Source organism: Aptenodytes forsteri, unplaced genomic scaffold, assembly GCF_000699145.1.
Source record: "Aptenodytes forsteri isolate BGI_AS27 unplaced genomic scaffold, ASM69914v1 Scaffold94, whole genome shotgun sequence".
In the NCBI taxonomy this organism is placed as follows: Eukaryota; Metazoa; Chordata; class Aves; order Sphenisciformes; family Spheniscidae; genus Aptenodytes; species Aptenodytes forsteri.
In genome coordinates, this window is record NW_008795017.1 from 4,577,760 (window position 1) to 4,600,503 (window position 22,744).

Consider the following 22,744-nt stretch of genomic DNA (forward strand, 5'->3'; position numbering starts at 1 on the left):
GGGCAGGGACATCTTTCACTAGATCAGGTTGCTCTAAGTCCCATCCAACCTGACATTGAGCACTTCCAATGACGGGGCATCCACAACTTCTCTGGGCAACAAGAGAATGGCCTTCATCCATGGCCTTCACCCATAAAATGTACTTTAGTGATTACATTTCAACGGGATGTCAGACACTTGTGGATCTAGGACTAATAGCTCAAACAGAATCATCCCCTGGCCGCAAGAAGTTTAGCATTTCCAAAGCATCTAAAAAGAAATATAATTTTCTTCTTAAAAGCATGTAACTTGATATAAGCATGTAACTATTTCTAAGTATACAACTATTCCGGTTGGAATATATTCATTGAATTTTCAACTGTAAACTGTTAAATATTCAGACATGATTCTGCTTATAAATGCACAACACACAGAAAGATGCAACACTTACCAACTCTTCACAGTGAGTATGTTTTAAGCGTTTAGCTATATCAAGTGGCGTCTCTCCTGATTCATTAGCTATATTACAGCAAGAAAAGAAAGTTATGATGATAGGTGTCACTATTAACGTGTCCATTACTAAAGATAAAGACAAACCTGCAGGTACATAGTGAAGTACTAGACCAACACACTCTAAAATTCAGCTCTTTCCTTCATATGTAGGTCCACCTCATACCAACCCTCTGAACATGACAAGCAGTAGCAACTCAACATGCCATATATATGGATTGATAGCCATGAAATGGCAGTATATAACTCAGCAACAAGATATCAGTTGAAAATCTTGGTACTTATCTAAATTTGTTTAAAAAGCAAGTGTAATGTATAAGTCAATTTTAAACTTGAAATAAACAGTGAATATTGTTTTTTTTTATAATGAAGATCATATTCACAGAATTATGATAAACAATTGAGGAGAAAATGCACTTATTCCACCTTCACTGTTTCTTATCTGAAGCAGTGGCAAATATTAAATTGAAGTACACATTACCCTTTTACCTATTTCAATAGAAGCCTTCCCTCTCAGCAGCAGTTTGAGGCACTCAACGTTGTCCGTCAGACAGCAGTAATGCAGGGCTGTGCTACCTTTACATGTTTGCTTATCTAGATTGCCACTATTAGAGTACAAGAAAGAAGAAGAAAGCTGATTAAACTTAGTTTCCTACGCTGTATTAATAAACTTCTCTCATTACAAGATTTTAAAAGAATAAAATTACATTTGCAAATACTAGAATTAGTTTTAGTATTTGTATTCATTTAGTATTTGTATTATTTGACATAAAAGCAGTATCAATAACATTTTAATAGCTTTCCGTACACTTACCTGTTCTGCACTAAAAAGTCAACTATATGAAGGGATGTTCGATCAACTGACCTAACAGCAAGGTGAAGTGCTGTTTCGTCTTGCACCTAAGAACAGAATAAAAGAACACATTTGTTTCTTCTGATCTACAGAGAAGCAGAAATCTTATTAAGACATAAATTAGATCAATTAAAACATTTAATTTCAAAATATTCAGACATGCTACCATTAAAACATCTCTTGTGAAGACATTTATTGCTTCCCTTTTGTTCCTTTAAAGTAAACAAACAAATGGGTTGAAAATAAATGGATTACTGAATGATTTGATGTTTAATCTTTTAATACATTTAAAATATGATAGTATTTGGAAAGAATTTTAGATTAAACTGTTTAATATCTTCTTTTGTTATTGTTAAGTTGCATCACCAAAAGGACAAGTGTTCAGAACAGTGTTTCAAATCTTATTTTCAAATAAGAAAAAATAGTCCTTTTTAATTAATGAAAGCATATTGCACATATAACAATTTGTCTAATAAAATTTACAACACTTACATGGCCATTGGCCAGTGGAATTTTTTCTGTGAGATCCACACCGTCAGCATATACTTGGACTAATCCAAGAATGTCTCTTGATTTGACTGCTTCACAAAGAGCATGTAATTTAGCCGCATTGTCAGCATGCTTTTTCCTTGCATATTTCCTCTCAATATACTTGGCAGTAATATAATCTTTTCTTGCATTCCTGAAATTGAATATAATTTACTTCTATAACTTTTAGCAGAAGATACACATTAGAATTTCCATAAATACATGCAAGTCATTTGAAATAAAATCTGGGAAAGACTATTTCTCATTAATTATGATAATTTTTCTTTTTAAATATGCATGTAAGACATGCAGTCTTGTATTTCCAGTATGAAATGTAGCTACAGAAGATTAATCAAATATCCAATACGAAGACAGACCATGAATTTTCCCCTCTGAACTCTGCTGTGAAGTTGAGATCAAGATTACCCAGCTCTACATACAGAAGATACATCAAAGCTTCATAATGCTGGTTTGCTAACAGCAGCCTGGCAGGTTTCCGTTTACCTGACTTGTACTTTTACACATGCTGGAAAGGGATGGAAGGCATGGGATACAAAAATCTGTCTTATGCCTCAGCACAGACTGTCCAGGCCTTGGATCTGTATTCACAGAAGTGAGTATGTTCTGTAAAGCAACTCTTCATGACAACTGTGACAGGGAGGATGTAGTGGAGTTTTTAGTTTCGCCTCTAAACTGAGGTGAAAACTTAGTACACTTGAATCAGCACATGAGTTATCATTTTTGCTGTTGAGATGCAACTAACAAATGACTACTCCTCTTCCCATCACAGCAGGACAGGAGCTTGCACACCTCCCAAAGGCATAACACCTTACCAGCTCTTGGGATGTACACAACATTGCACGGAAGACATTTAGCAAAGCCATACTTTATCATCTAGATACTATATAATGGGCAAAAAGAAAAAAAATCCAAATAATAATAAATTGAATCAATGGATAGCTCTTGTTCCTAAAGCATATGACAGTATTCCTTCATAGTTTTTAAAAAGTGTTTGTCTTCAGGCTCACATTTAAAAAAAACCAAATTTGATATGTAGATGTATCAAACTAAATGATTTTTTTTAAATACCATTTTTTAGAAGTCTTCTTATGCTATTGATTTAGCATTCAGTAAAATTATTAGTAACTTTAATTATTAATATTAATATTCTGTATTAATATTGATAGCGGTAGTCAAAAATAATTTAAACTGCATGGTTTAACATTGATTCTGTCAGAATGGTGAAAGTCCAGATAATGTAAAATCAGCTTCATCCAAAGCCAATTCTTCTGGGTTTGTTTCTGTGTCATTTACTAGCTCTTTTACGGCGGAGTAGTATCCAGCCAAGTAGGCAGCTGTCCTTGCTGTGTCTCTGCCATCACAGTTCAGTGTTTTCGAGGAATTCAATTAAATGTTCTGTCTTTATTCCACATAGTTATGGACTTAAGTCCTAGGTGTAGTTTCTAAACACTAGGTGTTCAGTATCTTTCAGGTAAAACGTGTACCTTAATTCAATTTCTATTTTGTATTTAAATGGCACAAAATTAATAGCTTTGTTTTTAATCCCTACCCTTGTGTGTCTTTAAATTCTCAACAAGTCATGTTTGATTTGTTTCTGTCCCACAAATCATGATTCAGAGAGTTGGTAAACTAATCCTTACTATTACGGAAGGTACAATCAGATAAAGTTCAATAAAACAGACATGCAAAGCATCAGAAAAAAGGTTTACTCCTTGGCTATAAGGCTATATATGACATACATCTTCCATGGCCTGCTGATGCAAACCATAATGGCACAACCCATTAGCAATATTAAATTAAATGCCTGTCTTTTTCAGAAGTACTGGCTCTTTACTTACATATCGCTGCTTGGATTAGGTTTGACCATCTCATCAACTGGCAGACAGAATTCCATAATCTCATTAAACCCAGCATTCCCAATATTCTTTGCAAGCTGTTAAAAAAAAGATCCACAGCTCACTTAATAAACATGTTCAGTTATTGGCCACACACATACTAGTCGGAGGACAAGGGAAAAGGGGAGCTGGGACTTTTTGTTTCTGATTCCTAGTTCTGCTACTATGTCAGTGATCGTGAACAGATTAGTAGCTTTTGGATGTCAGTTTTCAGCTGCAATTTAATACACAAACAAGTAACTGCAGAATAATCCATCAAGACACCAGTTCATACAATAAAAGCAAAATATTTTGTGCTGGGTAAGAACTCACATATGAACTGTCACAGAGCAGCTGATATGCGGTAATGTCTTCGTGTAGCAAAGCTGAATACATTTTCTTCCTTTGAGGATTAAAGTTCTCTTCTAAAATAATGCTAAATAATTAATGGGATAAGTATTTGTGAAGTCCTTCAATTTTTAATCTGAGAGGCGCATTCATATGTCAAACAGCTGTGTTCTTTTAAAAAGCAACCAAGGGTAAAAATACTTGGAAACACAAAAAATATGAAGCCTCTACTTAATTTGAATTCTAAGATCAGGCAAAGTTTACAGTAAGACACTATGTTCCAGGAGGTTCCCTTAAACTTGAAGGATTACACTTTCTTAAATAACGTTTATCCAGAGGCAACTTTCAAGATTGGAATAACATATCATTAAAGTGACAAAAATATACTTGTGTTGGAAGTATTTTATAGTACTATTTTTAAGTTAATAAAAGCAATTTGATTACCAAAAGTTCAGATGTTCCCAGCACATCTAATGTAAGTGATTGCATTCTGGAATAGTGAACACCAAGTTCTCTATGGATTCCTGAGCATTCAATGCAAGTTAGAATTCCCAAATTTGTTGAAAGCCAGGTAGGATCTGAAACAGAAAGCACCCACAGAATTAAAATTTATTCAGGTAATTATTTCATTCTAGAAAATGTAGTATATAGAAATGAAATTCTGTAAAATAAGATTCCTGTACATGAATTATCAGTTTTTTTAATTTATGTCTTTACATTTACTCTATTGGGAAACACAAACCAGGATTTTTTTAATGGCGAAAGATGTGAAGATGCAAATTTTTTTTTGTAAAGGACATCACTCTCCAAGGGAGCTGCTCAAACAGTCCAGTTTGTCATTCACCACACGGCTTTCAGGAACTGCATTTTTCCACCACCAGTATAATGGTGTCACATTCTCAATTGGGAGTATAGGTGCAGTTCAAACTGAAATAACAATGCCTACAGGTTGGGGTTTTTTTTTATTTCAAGTACAGACTTTAGACTAAGTGAAGCAGCAGTGATTCTGAAGTATACATACAGCACCACACTACAATGGATTCTCATGCAACTACTTCAAAGATACTAAGGCTCATCCCTCTCCTTTCATTACGCTTGCTTTTCTTTTCTCCTGGTATTTTGCATTCTTGCTATAACATTCCCTCATCTTCCAGACAAATAATTAATTTCTGAAGATTTAGACAGCTTAGAAATTCATTTATTTGATAAAGGTTTGGTAATAGCTATTTAGAATCTTCTCCTTTAAAGACAGCAGGATTGACTCTTCCCATAGTTTTATACAGTATCTATTGCTGGAAGTTACCATCAACTTATAAAGTGCATACAGCTTCAGATCTGATGTTTTCAGCTACAGTTTCAGATCAAAAAACCCTAAATCCTGTAATGCCTCTGTAACATAAAAGAACACAGGAAACAGCAGGATTTAAAAAATAATTTTAAGAGGATTAAAGTAGAAAATAATAATCGATCAACAAAACCAACACTGCAAACCATAGTCAGCAGGTGCACTCTTTTCCAAATGAGCACAGTCTTAGACATATTCCCTGGCTCACTCTCAAAGTCAAACATAAAAAGAAAATTTAAAAAAAAAAAAAAAAAGAAGAGAAAAAGAAAAGAGGTATATTAGGAAAATGCTTTAAGTATCTTACTGCTGTCCAGTTTTTCCTGAATCTTACGTAAAATATGGGCTAATAAAATAAGTTCAATTGATTTATATAAGCAAAAGTTACAATTAGCAAAATACATGGGAGAAAAATAAGCTTCTTTGTAACTCTTCTCCCCGCTGACAATATGCATATAGCAAATCAACCTTACTAAAGTAGCGCGATTAAATTGTTAGCATATTCTACTATGTGTATAATCTTTGTGACATAAGCAGTAAAAGTGAAAGCATAAAACATCAGCTTAAATACTCTCATGAGACATACAAGTTTTACCAATTAGAAATATGCTTAATTGAGTCACCTTGTGCTCCACAGTCACAACACACATCATTTCCAGTCATCCTCTGGACTTCAGATATAATTTCTTTTGTCAGTTCCTGGACAATATTATTTTCTCCTGTGTTATCATCTCCTTTGAATGCATTATTTAAAGCTTCCTCTTTGCTGTTTTGTAGCACAGATGTCCATCTAAAATGGCAGTAATATTTTGCTATTAAATGTTTCAGCACTTCTAAAGTTCAAGATAATGTCTCAGTAGAACACCAGTATCAGAAATAAAATTAGCAAAGTAACTCACATTTGACATTCCTGTTCATCTTCTGCTTGAAAGTGGTACGTCCTGTCGTCTGCACAATAAATAATTCACATACTGATTAAAAAAAATGATTGAAAAACTGATTTTGCAGAAATTTCTCAGAAAAATCTAAAATTAATTGACATCTGACTCCTGAGGTCTCTAGTCTCATCACTGGAGTGTTGAGAGGCAAAAAGTCTATTTAGCAAGTGTCCCTTACAGTACCTACAGTTCATCTATGTTTATACCTATGTTTACACAAGGTGGCTTGTTGCTCTTTAAACAGAAACTGTTTTCTTCAGTGCTGTGCTTCTATCACATAAGCAGCAGGAGAGCATAGTCATTTTTCCATGTTCTAGATATAACCTCAGTAATCACAAGTCTAAAGTTCTGCTAGGGGTGGTGGGGTGTGTGACTAAAATAGAGAGTCCATATTTGAGTTTATCTGTGTATATAAGAAAGATTCAAAGTTTCCAAATGAGCTCTTAAAACCACAGTAATCAAAAATGACAAAACAAATTTGACAGACACAAAGTCCAAACTACAATCAGGATAAGCCACAAGCTGTTTCAATTAAATCAAGCTAAAAAAATTCAATTTACTACAACTTCCATAATTCTAAGCATTGTTATCATAGTATACTATTAAAGAAAAAAGCATAATACATTTTAAGCCTATGAAACAAATGAGATATGATACAGTTTGGTGATTGAGCTGGAGTTAAAATTAGTATAGTTGATGAGAAGAACAGAGGTAAAGCTCCTGGCAAAAAGATATTCTAGGTTGAAATTTCCTAAGGTTTGAAAAATATTCAGGCAGAAAGGTATTAAAAGATAGTTTCAAACATGGAAATTAAGAGAGTAAGGATACATGAAAGGACAGAAAGGAAAGTGCTAGATAAAGAATAAGAGATTTTATCTTGCCATGACACAGCAATTTGCAGTTTTTAAAAAACAAGGAATGTTTTTAAACTCTTTAGTAAAACAAAGTGAAAAAGTGATCTGGAGAAGGCTAAGAGGCCAGTTATGCCTTGTTGTATATATGATGGGACAAATGATAATGTTGTGATAAGCTGATATTGGACAAAATGTGACATGGTAATCAACAAAGAAAGGAAGTGCAAAAGTAAACAGGGAAGACCACTTGCTTGTGCAGAAATGGAAAAGCTGTATCTTGCATACATGAGTACTAGTCTATTAATGTTAGTAGCATACCGTACATTTACAAATAGAGAAGAACTTTATGCTCTGACAAAGAGACAAATGAGGAATAGATTTATATTCTTCTCCCCAAATAATTTGAGATATATATTTTAGTAATGTATTTTTATTGAGCCCATAAATATAATACTAAAATGTCCCACTGAGAAAACAAAGGAAACATTCTACTATACAATTTCGTATCATCCCATTCAGTTCCCCAAATTATTCTGTTTTGGTGTTTTTAACATGCACTCTATTTATCTCACCTTTATATCTACTATGAGATAATAAAGCTAAAAAAGCTTTCAGTATTTTCTTCACAGTTACATAGCAACCACTACACTTAAATTTTAAGAAGTTTTGTCATGTTTGAAAAGCTTCTTCTGATCTTGTACAAAGTCATAACTTTCCAAAATGATCAGCTGTGACATTTTCAATATAAAGAGTGATGTCACAGCAAAAATATTCTCTTCTATAAGGCAGCACAAAATTATATAGAATGAAGGAGTAAAGATAGCTTTAAAAACAAGTGGTTTTCCAAAGAAACAGGTACAGTTAGTTGCATTATGCTAAAATAAGTGAAATGTTAAATCGTCATAGGAAGGACATTTTATAAAGGGAAAGCATTCTACAATTGTGCAAATGTTTAAGTGGATTATTGACACATCTACAGAAATAATGCAAAACCCTTTGATATTAGCTGCAAGTAAAAAGACCTAAACAACAAACCTACGTGATATGAGGTCAAAACATTTTTTCTCCTCTGGGTTTGTTTTCACTTGGCAGGTTAACAGATTGAGCTTTGCTGGAGGTCGGTTAGCCTATTTGAAGATAAAGCATACACATTTTAGCATATTGATAATGACTGAGCCCTGCAGCCCAAAAACATAGGATAACATCCCACTGGCCAAAAAGACTTGACAAATGGCTATTCCTTTAATTTTTAAGGTACTCAGGTTTTGATTTATGTTTTCTTCTGCATCATGGTTTGTAAACTACATTTTCTTATATTTGGCTATTTTGTTCACTGATAACTGTATAGTCACTAGAATTTTGAAAGGGAAGTTGGTTAAAATCACTTTAATTATCACTACTCTGATCACCTTACCAGTAACACTTATCTGAAGAAATCAGGTATGACAAAGAGACAGATTAATTTTACCTAAGTTTAATCCTCTAACATTTAGAAATTTAGTTTTAAAAAATTAGTTGTCTAGGTTTTCAATAATCAAATAATTCGACTCCTGCTAATGTCTTTAAAGAGAGCCTAGATAACAAGTTTAGAACAAATGCTCAATTTTTAAATCACTAAAGGGACACATTGAAGGAAAATAAGAAGATTGCACACAGAAGTCTTGCAACAAACGTATGCAAAACTAAACTGAGATAGTTCATTACCAAAAAATGCAGTGAAACAAAATATATTCTATAACAATATATGTTTTCTAGTCAAGTTCCTCTCAGCTATTTCAGTTCCTTATTAAATAAAAAGCAGCAATGTTTTACTAAAAACAAAATGCACAAGCAAGCTTCACTTTGGAAAAATCTCATAAAGGCTACAAAGACTTTTCAAATAGCATCTCTGCGCTAATCTCTTCTTTCCCTTAACCCACCTGTCCTACAGACCTGGGTTAGGACCTAGTTAAGATGTTAAGTTTGCAACCTTGACTTGAGGAATGGCTTGCACTTGCTACAATGGATAACTAGTTTCACTCTTCTTTTAGAATAATGCAATCAGAAAGCAGATTTAACTAGAGAGGCTCTGCTCTAGACAATAATATCTGAAAAATAGTAATTTGTTTAAATCATTACGAAAGTACTATTGTAAAGACAGCAATATACATAAACACATTACCACACTTATTGTTGCATTCTAATAATTTTAATCTATCGAGTTGCTAAAACAAGATTTAATCATCTAAACAAGAACTATTATCAAATGAAGCCGAACTACCACATAATGTAATTAACTTGCAATGAATCATAAGAAACGTACATCTTCTCAATCTCACCTAAATTTATTGATGAAAACATTTCATTCAAAAAAGAAGGGAGAATAAGTCTGAAGAGTACAGACTTCCTTGAAACAATCTGATAAAATGATGTAGCTGGTCAAAAAAGAACAACAGCATCATTATGTCTGAAGACCAGTAAAAAATCAAAACTATGAAGAAACATAAGATGGGTAACAATTACTTTTTTTTCCCCCTGTTTTAAAAAAAAAAAAAAGCAGCATGGTGTACTTGAAAAACATAAGCAGCAGACATAAAGTCCTGTATGCTTTGAAACAACAAACCTGCAGGTCACTTGCTGGGCAATGTAAAACAAATTGTACCCAAGAGAGGTTTTGAAGGCAGCAAGATGACAATTAATTGACAACCACATTGTATTCTCTGCCTAGTAAATAGCTTTTCAAATTCCAGACATTCCTTTTAGTAGTAAAAGTGCACACAGGTTTCATTATTTTAGCCTATCAACAACAAGAGTTCTTTGTAACTAGAAGCATACGAGAAAACATCTTGAAAATGCCAGCTGGGGCCCATTTTCTTGGTTATATTTAAATATACTCAATAGCCATAGCACTAAAGTTTCCAGTGTTTACATTTTTAATGTGACTGTTTGTCCAAGAAGTGTCCAGAAGCTGCCTATAATGAAAATACAAAATAAAGCAAACAAAAATTAAACATAAGTATTTGGTAAACAAGCCACTGGGCAACTCATATATACCTTTCTCACAGGCTCTATGAGAATGTAAAAACACAAGTAAATTCAGGTTAAGAAAGAATCCACTTGCCCTGGGACTTTGGACCTGAAGCACATTCAGGACCTAACTAGTTTTCTGTAACTTATGAAATATGAAGCTGTAAATGGATCCACTAAAATGCTTCAGAGAGGTCTGAAGGACCAATATACACAAAACTCCTACCTCTGGATAGGAGAATGCAGCGTAAGAACTCCATATCAGGATCTGAGAACCCAAAGAAATGGCTGCAACAACCTAAAACACATCCTGGGCCAATGTGCTGATCTTGGAATCCAAACATATTCCAAAGCTTTTAACCAAGGACCTCCTAACCTGAAGTCACCATTAACAAGGGTATTAAAAAACCCTGACATCTTTGCATGTGGCTGATAGCACCACATTCATGCTTTTATCCTGTGGCCAAATAACAGCTCTCTCCACCTGCCTCCCCAACACGTGCCCGTTACTTGGTGGACAACACACTTCTCTCACACAGCAGGTGCTGCTTGGGCAGAAGTTAGAGTCTCAAGACAAAGGGAGGCAAGGCTGTATAAATTCCTTAGCCGCACTAGGCTGTAGGTTGAACCAGATGTTTGGCAGGATTAGGAGACACTAGAAGTAGAAAATGGTAACAAACGCGTAATTGCTATTACACTATTTGTTTGAAACCTCTGGGTTTCATTTTCCTGCTTGAGTCTCTGATTAGACAATTAAATTTCAGACTACTAGTGAATTTTCAGACATCCATGGTAACACACCAACACCCTGAAAAGATGTGCTGCCACCTCTCATGCAATATGTGCAGACTTCAGCATCAAGTTGTGTTTCTTCCTGGAGAAACTGTAACCCTCCAACCACCAAAACTGACTTATATGTTCTGGCAACAAACAGTAAGTGTAGGAATCAAAAGGTTAGGCCTCTAAGACAATATCGAGGAGTGCCATGATACAGAGCTGATTTTTACAAAAGGCACGAGCAAATGTGTTCACTTACTTAACAGACTGGTTGGCTGATTTCATCGTGCATTTTTTCTGGATATCACAGTGATCTACTTAAGAATCAAAATATTAAATCTGACTCTTTTGCCTTCAGATTGCCCTGTTAATCATAATGGTAGATTAAAGTTTCCAGCAGTAAAGAAAGAACAACAAAAAAAGATTCCTTGAAAATGAGTCTCTCATATTCCTTTTTTGCAGACAACTAGCAAATTCCATTTAAGCTCTTTAAACACAAACCAACTTTGAGGAATCTGAGGTTCCTCAAATATAAGTTTTTCCCTTGGGACCTGCTGATCTGCAAACCACTTAGGAATTCCTATTTACATGGTTCAATCTGCTTCTATCATTGTTTTTTCATCTACGTATATTAAATTACAGTCAGGTAGATGTCGGAAAATTTCCAACTGCTAATTACACAAAGGAGCAATGTCTGTTTTTCCATCAACCATTACCTTGCACGTTGCTCTATGAATGCTAATTTCTTTGAAGCTTTTAGTTGTCTAAAAGTATGACTTCTGCACATATGCCAATGCAGACACATGTATTCAGCGTTACAGCTGGGTGACTGACAGAGAACCAACCATATTGTCTCCCCATCCATATCAGGAGAGCACTTGGCAGGCAAGTTTAAGTCAGAATACAGCATCTGCAACTGCCTGAAGATAGCTGTTCCAGAAACTAACTGAAAAAATAGTCCCTCATAAAAAGAGGCTACATGACCAAAGAACAGAAATCCATGAATACTTAGCCTTTAAAGGAAAAGCATTTACAAATTTGTATTTGATAAAGCAAACAAAACTGACAACTGAATTTCTGAGAGATGGTTCATTTTGATGAACAGCTGGGAAGAGAGAATGATACAGGAGACATCAACCCTGAGAAAGCTTGGAAATCAATGTTGTTGCTTCAGAAGTCTCAGAAGACATTCAGTGCAGCCCAGAAAATTCTTAACGAACAGAAATCGCTTCTACCCATTTCAAAGTCTATGAAACAAGCATTATATTTTTACATAAAACTGCCATCAATACATAAGGGGAAAGTGAGCAAATAAGTAAAAATACTTTTTAGGAGTGTATTTTAAAACAAGAAAGTGCTCTTTTAATTTTGTAATACAAAGAGATCAAGACCAAACCTGTGAAACCCACATATCTAAACTCACATTGAAGTATCTACCTTAGCAACTGATTTCCAGCTACAGCTCCACTGATTTCAGTGGGAACTTACTGCTTCTAAAAATGTTAGACCATCTGGTAGATGGCTTACAAAAAGAGAAGAACAACAGTATCTTGATAGACTCAGTAACTGTACTTGCATGTGAAAGTTTTAAAATTCTGCTCCACAAGTGGATTTTGTAGCCTCTGCCAGCTCTGAGCTGCCCTAGCTACACTCCTACTGGTACCACTACAGCATGTCCAATGCCAAGCGCATTTACAGCACACAGAGACACCAGTATAGAAACAGTAACAGACTTTTCTCTGACAAAGACGCACTCATACGCACTTGAATGAGAACAGGGATAAACTGGTGGACAATTCCAAAGCCATAGTAATAACTCTACTTTGCAGGCTTGGTTTTTCACTCCTCCTTAACTCCTGGTTGTCAGTTCAGAAGGCAACAGCTTGTGGTTAGATGCACAAATGAGAGATTGATTCATTTTTGCTGCCAGGGTCAACTTGTAGTCATAGCAACAGGCATAACAGGATGAAGAACAGAACAGTTCATAACAGGATCAAGAAACAGGACTGTTTATTAGACCAAGAATGGGAAATACTGTTACTGAGTTGATTTTTGCCTTAAGAAACCTTCTCAAAAGTTTTGAGAAAGCAATATAAGAAGAGAGAAGTTATGGGAAAGCAAAAACAACTTTGGTAAAAAATTACCAAAATATGAAAGTATAAAGTTTTAAAACTTTAAGTATAAATATTAGAAGTTTGTTAATGTGTTTTTAAATATTGGTAGCAAAGAAAGAGGGACTTCTAACTCTCTATTTCCTGTCATTCTGGTAGAAGTTGCCTTCAGAGTTGATTTTCCCCAACGGCTACTCCCCAGGAAAGCTACCTTCATAACAGATTACCATATAGCAGTAAATCTGGAGGAGAAAAGAGATTCAGCATTCTCTCAGTTTGTCTTGTAAATATAAAAAGTTTTTTAACCCATATCTAAAAGATGGCTTAATGGCCAACCATATCTTTCCAAAAAAACAAAGTTAGGATTTGTATTTTTAGATAGTCTGGTAAAATATGAACAGTTTACATGAACTAAATGAGTCATTAAAAAAGCCATTTTTTCCCCATTAACAGTCATGAGCATTAAAACAGTTGTATTTTTAGATACTGTGTATATCTTGATATATTTCTGAAAGACTGCCTTAAAAAAAAAATGTATCCATCATATTCAAAACGCTGCATCAGGAATCTAGCTAATTCCAAATTATAAATATAGACCAGCATAGCTTGCCTTTTTGTATTAGCAACCATGTACATAAAATACTGTAAACAAATACTTACTGTACCATGGGAAATTGTAAGAAAACCATTTTTAACTGAGCACTTCCTTTTCTGCCACACTTTTCTGATTCTGGTTTAAAGGGGGGGAAAAAAAAAGGTGACTCAGTTTTTAATATATTTAGAATTACATTGCTTCAGCTCTTAGGACCTAATTTTTTTTTTTCAGTAGAAGCTGGCAGTACTTACCCATCACTTTTCTTGTACAGACTACCATTTCGTTCAGTGCCATGCTCCTTGTTTCCCTGAGGCTGATGTAAACTGTAAGCTGTACTCTGACGAATCTGAGAATCCTGAAATATACAGAACAGCAATTTGTAATGCATTCCACACTTTCAACCAAAATATCCCCCCTATTAATGAGTTTCAGAGCCTTTCCTTCCTGCTCTAATCCCACAGGCCAAACGAAGCACATTTTTTCTCCTCAATGAGAGAGAACAAGATCCATTTCTTTTTTCAGAGGGCACAAAAAACATTGGAGAAGTAGCCATTATCAGCACCTGCCAAAATCCTCTTGCTTGCTTTTATTTAGCTTTACTATTTGCCTTAATATATGGGGTTTTTAAACCCAAAAATTAATTAAGCAGCAGGCTTTCCAACTCATGCGAACACTGCCGTGTACAAACACTAAAGATTATTATTACCTGCAATTCCTAGTGCACCCTTCCACTGTAAAAAAATTACATACATAAATTTGAAGAAGTGGTTTTCCTTGTGGAAACTGAGTCATGTTATTCTCTGAAAAGCAGAAGAGACCTCCTAGAAACATAGTTCAGGAGGCAAACAGGAAAATTGAAAAGTTATTTTTAAATATAATTTAAACCAAAATATCTTGAACAAAGTAGAATTCTGGAAGTGATGAGGATTAACTAAACCCTTCTCACTGTTCTCAGAACTACCCAGAGGCAGGACCCACTGCTGTGAAAGTCCAACTTCTTAAAAAATAAGAACCTGATAATGAGGAATCTAATGTGTCATACTATATTAGCAGCAGTAACATGATGGGATGGACTTTTCAATGCATACAGTAACAATGACTAGTACTTACAATATTTATTATTTTCTTTTCGACTATCTTTGCTCTGTGGATGTAATACGCCTCTGTTATACATGGCGGATAATACAAGTATAGCGAGGAAAAAACCCACAAAGAAAGCAGGTCACTTAAATTACTATCTGAGCTATTCTAAGCAAAAACTTAAGAGCTATTAAGAAATAAACTTACTAGTTTGATAAAAAAACTCTTTGCTAAAAAGATGAGATAGTGTGTCTCAGATATACTAGGAGTACGATCACAAGATACATCATTTTGGGTTTTCAGAGTGTACACATGATAAAATATACAGTGATCTAAAAAGTATGAATTAAGAAGATAGATATTTTCTCTCTAATTACAATTAGCTTCATACACTTTATTAGCCTAAGTATAAGACATCTCTGGATATAAGCAAGGCAAAAAGACCAACTAAAACCAAGAACACACTTGGACTGTGCTTCTTCCCAGAGAATGCCAGCTCAGATGGAATGCTGCTCCTTTACAAGCTCCAGCAGCACATTCTGCTACCAAAGCTATTAATGCAGCCAAAGCTGTTCAGCATCGTCCTCAACAGTAGTGGCAACACATGACGGGTCCAAAATATGGCTGTAGGGACAGAGCTACCACCTACATTCCTGTTCAGTGCACTTAGGACTCCACACCTCCAGGCTGCAGGATTTCAGGCTCATCCTGAGTACGGTGCTGGAGCTCAGTGGTCCTGAGAACCATGAGCTGAGCTCAAGGCAGGCTGCAGCACTCCTTGGTGCTCCTTTTCAGGAGAAGCAACCTGTGCCCACTTCCCTGTCTCTCAGCTAGTGATCTAGGAAGCCGTATCAGGTAACTACAACATTCATCTAAGGCTTTTAAAGGTGCTACAAAACCACCACTTAAACGTCCATGCCTGACAAAGCATCCCTTCAGTTTTAAAACCAGTCTGTTTATCATTCCTCTCCAGCCTGTTTACATAGAATTATTTGGTTTTGCACTCTGTCTGCCCAACATACAACAAAAAGCATTCTCATCACTGATTAAGAACCGCCGCACGCATACATTTACTGACTTCTGAAGAAAATCTGATCTGTCACTGCCTATTGTGTCCTACCAGTGCCTTGACCTCTGCCTCCCATTAGTCAGTAAAGGAACTCCATTCCCAAGAAGATTAGAGGCCTTACAGGAAATTAATTTCAGTTCTCCACATCGTCAATTAAGCAAAGATTTCAGATGACCTCCAACACCTGCTCATAGCTCTATTCCCATTACTTAAGACTGTGCTGCTACTTTTTGTGGACTATTTTCTGCTGCATCTCGGCTACCTCCCTTCAGCTGTTGTTTACGCTCAGCTGTTGTGTTTGGCCAAACTGGCAAGCCAATAATACAAGCTTCCTGCCTTACTTCAACCAGAGAGGAAGCTGCTGTAGCTGACGTGTATTTCCACGCATTCATTATTATGAGCAGTATCTTTAAAAAATTTAATACTACTTCATGAAAGGGAATTAAGGACAAGACAAGGAGATTTTCAATTTTAAATCCCCGTTTCAGGCCGTGGCCAAATCAATAGTGTCCAACGTGATTGCCAGATGATGGTTTTCCACAGCTCTCTGACAAGCAAGTTCATGATTTTGATCTAGCTCCTAACAGACAGGATGCCATACCACAAATCACCATCACAATTAACATCCTTCTGGGCAATTTCAGCATGCCTTTTTCATATGCAGGCTCCACAGAGGATCTTCCCTTATTTCTGGTTTGCATATTGCATGTAACAGGAGTACAAATCACAGATAACAGGGGCAGACCCAATGGCCTCATCGGAGGAGCAGTAACAATGTACATTACCTATGGGAGGAAATGGATCACTGCAGGATATAGGACATACCTAGTGCAGAGTACTGTCATTTCAAATATCTTTTGAACATAACGAGATCAGAACAGACTGAAGTACACAAGCCTAAGAAACTGAACTTTGTCCACTTTATCAGCTTTGAAATGCAGATAGGCATACAGAAAAGAAGGTGAGTCATTTCATTGCAGCATGTTTATAGTGAATCACTTCACTGACCATAAAGAGGTTTGAAATTATTTCTTCCAAAGACTGACTGACTTCTAAATCAAGCTGAATAGCACAGTTAAAAATGAAAGAAATGTGAAAACAGTATTCTGTAAAGATGGTCTGTGACTACTGATAAGAGAGTTTCTAAAAACCTATTTATCAGCCCCACTATTTGAACACAGCAGAACTTTCCACACAAGGTGCTTTAACTTATACACGGCAAATTTTGGCCAGCCATTCCACAGCTCCCATGGAGCAGGATTTTAGACTGTCAGGATCACTCCTGTGCATAAAGCTGCCAAAAAGCCCTTACAGCTCTCCAAGAGCCTGAGCTTCTCTTGCATTTGCAGGATCATTGCCAAGAGGATGTTTCAGAGATTCACCCCTTATCTGTTACAGCCCCACAGACCCTCCAACAGATATATCTGCCAGAACCCCCTGCAGGCAGCCTCTCCTATAGCACAGCTACCATAAATTTTTGTCAAGAAACACAAAATGTATCCTATTTTGCAGTGGCCTAAATAGATTATAGGTTCTACCAAACGTGTAGAAGAAGCAGAAGCAAATCTAAACACTACAGTAAGGCTACCTTCAGAGAGGACACAGGAAAGAGAGAAATGAAGGCAATACGACTTTAAGGTTGATCCCGAAACTTGTGGGAGCTCTACAGTTTGAAAAATAAAAGTTCAAAAATTAAAAATTACAGATGTGTACACACAATGATGTTTCAAAAAGAAGTTTCAATACAAACCAGGTTTGAGGAAGTTCTGTGCAGGAGGAAACTATGTATACAGGCACAACAAAAAAGGTTCACTATGAGTATTTGTGTCTTTTTTTTTAAACACAACAGAAACAATATTTGTCAACGTTCTATTATTTCATATGTTAAGTCCATTTTAAATAAAAATACATATATCTTCAAAATCTTGCTAGAACATCAAATCAAGCAACTGGATTTAATTCCCAAAAAAGAGTGAAAAGGAAATCACCAATTTGTCTTACAGCAGTTTTCTTTCCCAAGAACAATCTGATAAGTTTTTTTTGGTAAAACAACAAACAGAAGAGGGAAAAAAAAAAACCAGTCTTTTCATACAAACAGAAAAAAGCTGAGAGGAAAAATCCAGTTTCTTGAAATCTGAATAGAAATCATGCCAACTATTTTCATTAAAACATAGTAACACTTACTCTCCTAGACTTCGGTCACAAAATGTAAATGCATTTCAGGAAGGAAAAAGAAATCAGTTATAGTAAAGGAAATTACAGTGCAACAAGAATAATATTACTGGGTCGTACAGTAAATTATACCAGGATTTTTTGGCATCCCACTGATTAATTCATGTTTTCAAAAAAACTTTAAAAATAATTATAGTACTTCTCACGCTTTGCAGGTAAGCATCTATATCTAAACTTGCAGAATTAATAAATAATGAATATAGCATAAAACATTTTTTACATTTGTATTTTAAAATGCAACAAAAGCAGTACAACTAATTAATTTATGTATATTATTACATTTTTCAGTCTGTTAAAAGATGTGTGCCCACCACACCTTCCATATACATTTAATATCAGTATCACTGATAAACAGGTAAACATAGAGAAGCAATATTCCCAGCAACCATGAAACCCAACTGCTTCTATTATCTCTCTTGAACAAAGACCCGAATAAAACAGGAAGCTTGCTAACACACCCTGAACAGCAAAGACTCCTTACTGAGGGTGGGCAATCAATGGTGAATCCAAAGTAGTCACTATTTCCACTAGGATCACTAGTCTTTAATTCCACAGAGCTCAAATTTGGAAGTTTTTAGCAAATGCACCCCTCAGTGAGTCCTAATTACCACAGGCAGAACCTAAGAAAGTGCCTGCAAACTATATGGGACTTTGTACACAACATTATCACAAACTTCACATGGTAACAAACAGAACCTCAAAGTGAAGAGGGTTTAAGGATGTTCAAATGCCTATCAGCAAGTCATAGAATAACAGAATGGTCCGGGTTGGAAGGGACCTTTAAAGATCATCTAGTCTAACCCTCCAGGCCACGGGCAGGGACATCTTCACTAGATTAGGTTGCTCAACAACCATCATCTGGCCACCTAAGAGCTAGGAGTCACCATAACCTTTAGGGGAAGATGAAAGCAAGACCGGAAAAGATCAAGGAAGTCTGAGCCCTACAGACTAAACTATTTCATTGTGATCCCTCTCAGAAAGAGAATCTGAAAAGGGGGGTAGGGGGTTCATTCATCACTTACTCATGGCCCAGCAGCCACACAAAGGAAGCTGGCTGGCATTTATTTATATGAAGAGGAAGCACTAGCAATCTGAAACAAAAGTACACCTAATATTTATGACTTGATTATACAAAAGATGCTTGCTTCCAAACCAGAGTTTGCCAAATAAAACTACTTCAGAATTCTTTAAATCTAACAGCAATCATAACCGAAACTCAAAAAAATACTTATTTGTTAGATTGCCAAACTGACCCAGCTCTTGCATGTTTGAAAACTGGCATCTTGCAGCAGAGTAGCAAACTTAATTGTCATTATTGCAGATGATGACAAGAGGTGTTTGCGGATTTGAAGTTCAGTTTTACATAAACTTTATACAGTCTGGAATAGTACTGTGAGATAAGATTGTACTAATGGGGTCTCCTTGATACTGCCAAAGTTTTTCCATTCTCAGTTTGAGCAACATAGACACCATTGTCTGTTAGGTCACAGACAGTGCACCATCTTAAGTATTTTGCAATATTGGTAACAAAAAGAAATTATTTTGCAATAAGTCTCATATATTTTTAGTGGGAATTAATTTAAAAAAAAAAACTGCCTTTGTCAGAAACATTCAATATCAGCATCAAAACAAAGATTAATAAACAAAAGAAATTAGGTGGCTGATAAAAGTTAAAATAACTCTATTTCAAATACTAACGTTACATTAGAAGTAATTAAAATGGGTATTCCAAAGTTAAACCCCCTTATATGCTCACCTCTTTCTGATCAACCTGGAGTGCTGATTTTAAAATATCTCTAAGCTGTGTTAATTGTCTTCTTTCCTCATCTTGTGCTTGTTTAATCTTGAATGAAAAAAACCACAGGTTAAAAATATTATTATTATTTCTTTTCAATGCAGTTCTTCCAAACTTGCTACTTAATTGGTTCATTTTTCTGAGAAATGTTCAGCAAGAATGAAAACACAAAGAGAAAAGATAACGTGATCAGTTTATTTTCCTTTATATCTTCAGAAAACTTGACAATGGCTAGGATGTTGCTGGGTTAAGACCTCACACTGTTCTTGCTTCCTTGTGTTCAATTTGAAACCATATGTTATTTTCCACTTAGTCAGTAAACATTTTAGAGCAAAGACTGTTTTCCTAACATTTTACACAGTGGGGTCCCAAACTGAAACTAAGGCTTCTGGATATGATATTAAAACAAAATTTTACTCAAAAATCTACTCAAAACCTTAAAATGCTGACTATTAAAACAGTCAGCCAACCTGAACTAAAATGAACACAGTTCTGCTGTAAAAACCTAAGTTTACAACACAAATGTGAAAGGTTGCTACTCACTGTATAGAGATCTGTCGAGAGAGTCTCAATTGAAGGCTTGAGACTTTCAACTGCTTTTAACCCATCCTGAAAGAAACTTAAAAAGAAAAACAAAAAGTAAACTGTTATTAAACTTTACTTTGTATTTTCTGTTTAAAAAGTTGCCAAAGGAAGACGTGCATGTTATGCCATGCCATAAACTTCAAAACATTAAACATCTATTTTTTTATGCATCTTCAACTGATCCACCTCTTTATTTCCATCATAGCTTATTCTAACATGCAAAACCCCCTATTAGATTCAGAACTGCCACAATTCACTGCCATGTAAGTTTTCCTCATTCTCACCTCAAATACAGGTTCTCATGCTAGTTTTTGAAGGCCCTGAACAATTAAGATTCATTTGTAGAACAGCAAAAGCTCTAGTAGATACAAAACAATTCTGACTTCTTGGAGCCAAATAATTTCACGTCTGATGCAATCTTCCTACTAAAGGAAAACCCCTTTGTTTCCCAAGCATTAATTATGGCCTATATGCAAACTGAATATGCTACATGCTACTGTATCATATGTATTTTTGTATTGGCACAGTAATGTTATCTATGTGAAGTATTGCAGCTCTTAAAAAAAAAGTGAGATTTAAAAAATACACTTAAAGAAACCATAACTACACGCATATTTGATTAAAAATTGCTGCACCATTTGCAACAGAAAACATTTTCACTCCGGGAAGCAGACATGAAAGTGGCAACACAACACTGTTGTGTTTATGCTGTTGAAATTTTATTAAATGGACAGAGCAGATAAATGACATACAACAAGTGAAACTGATTTTAAAAGAGACATAGCTATATAGGGAAAAAACCTACCTAGATGCACACTGGTCTTTTAAGATGAAAACTTACCCATTTGAACAGGTTAACAGCAGCTCTTTCAAGTTTATAGCTATGACTTTGTTGCTATACTATTGATCTGTAAGACTATCATTAAAAAGTACATCATTCTAATGAGAGCTTTGTGTTTTATTACTGAGTCCTCCAATTAATTAGAAAAAGAGTGATTCTTTCAATATAGTTTTATCCCACTGCTTATGCAATTTATTTTTCTTGAGCACAGAATTAATTTAGATCATTGCTAGATACACTCAAAAAAGCCCATCAAAACTAACAGACCACTAACTAATAGACCAAACTAATAGCTCTGTTTCAAGAGTAGTTTACAAAATATGCCAAATTATTGTGCAGCACTCCTTTGGAACAGACAATTATATTCTATGGGACTAGTTCAACCTCATTACATGTTTCACAATACAGTAACAAAAGCAATGACTAATCTGTGACAAAAGCAATTTGTCAAAAGACATCGGTGAGAACAGCTGAATCTTGATTTATTTTGAAAAATCTAGAAAAGTGTTATGATGATGTCAAAAGTTTAAAACAAAACATTGTTCCAGTTATTGTGTAGATATAAAGAAAACTAAAACATACTTGCACTGAGCATGAAAATACTTGATCAAGTTCTGAAGCAAGTCCACTCCTTTTTTAATCTTGATCTCATTGACTTTCAGCAGGTACTGTTAAAACAGTAATTCACAAAAGAAATTAATTATTACTGCTACAGTGGTTTTTTAACATTTTATTTTCAGTTATATTTCAAGAAGCTTTAACAGTTGCAGATTTAGAAGACCTAAAAGAAAATGCATCAAACAGTGGCTTCAAGGGTTAATCACACAAAAGCAACTGTTGTCACCCCTGATTTTTGATACCCTGTGGGAATACTTCACTGTGGTTAGTTCAAATTGTTAAAACATCCTTCATGGCTCCTACTGGAAGCCTGTATTAAAGGAAGTATAAAAGGGTTTGTGTAGTAAATTTAGGAACCCATTATTAAACCTAGCAGCCCATCTACGTATCTATCTCGCCAGTTGTTAAATTCATTGCTAAATAGATGTCATTAAGGAAGAAAGCAGTTTACTCAAAAAAGTGAGGGATTATTTTAACCATTTTTTAAATCTGCCTTCTGATTTTATCATTTTCTCTATCAGTTCCTTATACACGGTAATTACAGCAAATTACAGTTTAGCAAGAGATTTAAAAAATCTACTGTCAAGCTAAAAAAAAGTGTAGTTAGTGTCCTTTTGCATTAGGCACAATCAAAGTCCATATTAAGTGACAGCTCCTCCCCTGAATGCCATAGCACAAAAGACGTCAGCCATGCAAGCAGAAGTAAGATTCACCAAATATTTACAGGAGTCCTTAACTGTCCATTAAATGACAAAAATTTTTAACCCCTGCTTAGACAGTGACCACCA

General features: G+C 35.2%; 1 protein-coding gene across 1 annotated transcript in view; it reads right to left on the reverse strand.

Moving 5' to 3' along the window:
• The window catches only part of ASAP2 (ArfGAP with SH3 domain, ankyrin repeat and PH domain 2), a 71,146-nt gene that overhangs the window by 20,436 nt on the left and 27,966 nt on the right, over positions 1 to 22,744 (reverse strand). Inside the window, exons 6-20 of the mRNA XM_019471085.1 lie at positions 21,921 to 22,006; positions 20,456 to 20,531; positions 19,874 to 19,960; positions 18,070 to 18,078; positions 13,988 to 14,091; positions 13,802 to 13,871; positions 8,287 to 8,374; positions 6,355 to 6,403; positions 6,079 to 6,245; positions 4,558 to 4,691; positions 3,730 to 3,824; positions 1,835 to 2,024; positions 1,304 to 1,389; positions 979 to 1,094; positions 431 to 498 (exon numbers count right to left, since the gene is read on the reverse strand). Coding sequence (XP_019326630.1) covers positions 431 to 498; positions 979 to 1,094; positions 1,304 to 1,389; positions 1,835 to 2,024; positions 3,730 to 3,824; positions 4,558 to 4,691; positions 6,079 to 6,245; positions 6,355 to 6,403; positions 8,287 to 8,374; positions 13,802 to 13,871; positions 13,988 to 14,091; positions 18,070 to 18,078; positions 19,874 to 19,960; positions 20,456 to 20,531; positions 21,921 to 22,006 — 1,425 coding nt within the window. The remainder of the gene's footprint in view (positions 1 to 430; positions 499 to 978; positions 1,095 to 1,303; positions 1,390 to 1,834; positions 2,025 to 3,729; positions 3,825 to 4,557; positions 4,692 to 6,078; positions 6,246 to 6,354; positions 6,404 to 8,286; positions 8,375 to 13,801; positions 13,872 to 13,987; positions 14,092 to 18,069; positions 18,079 to 19,873; positions 19,961 to 20,455; positions 20,532 to 21,920; positions 22,007 to 22,744) is intronic.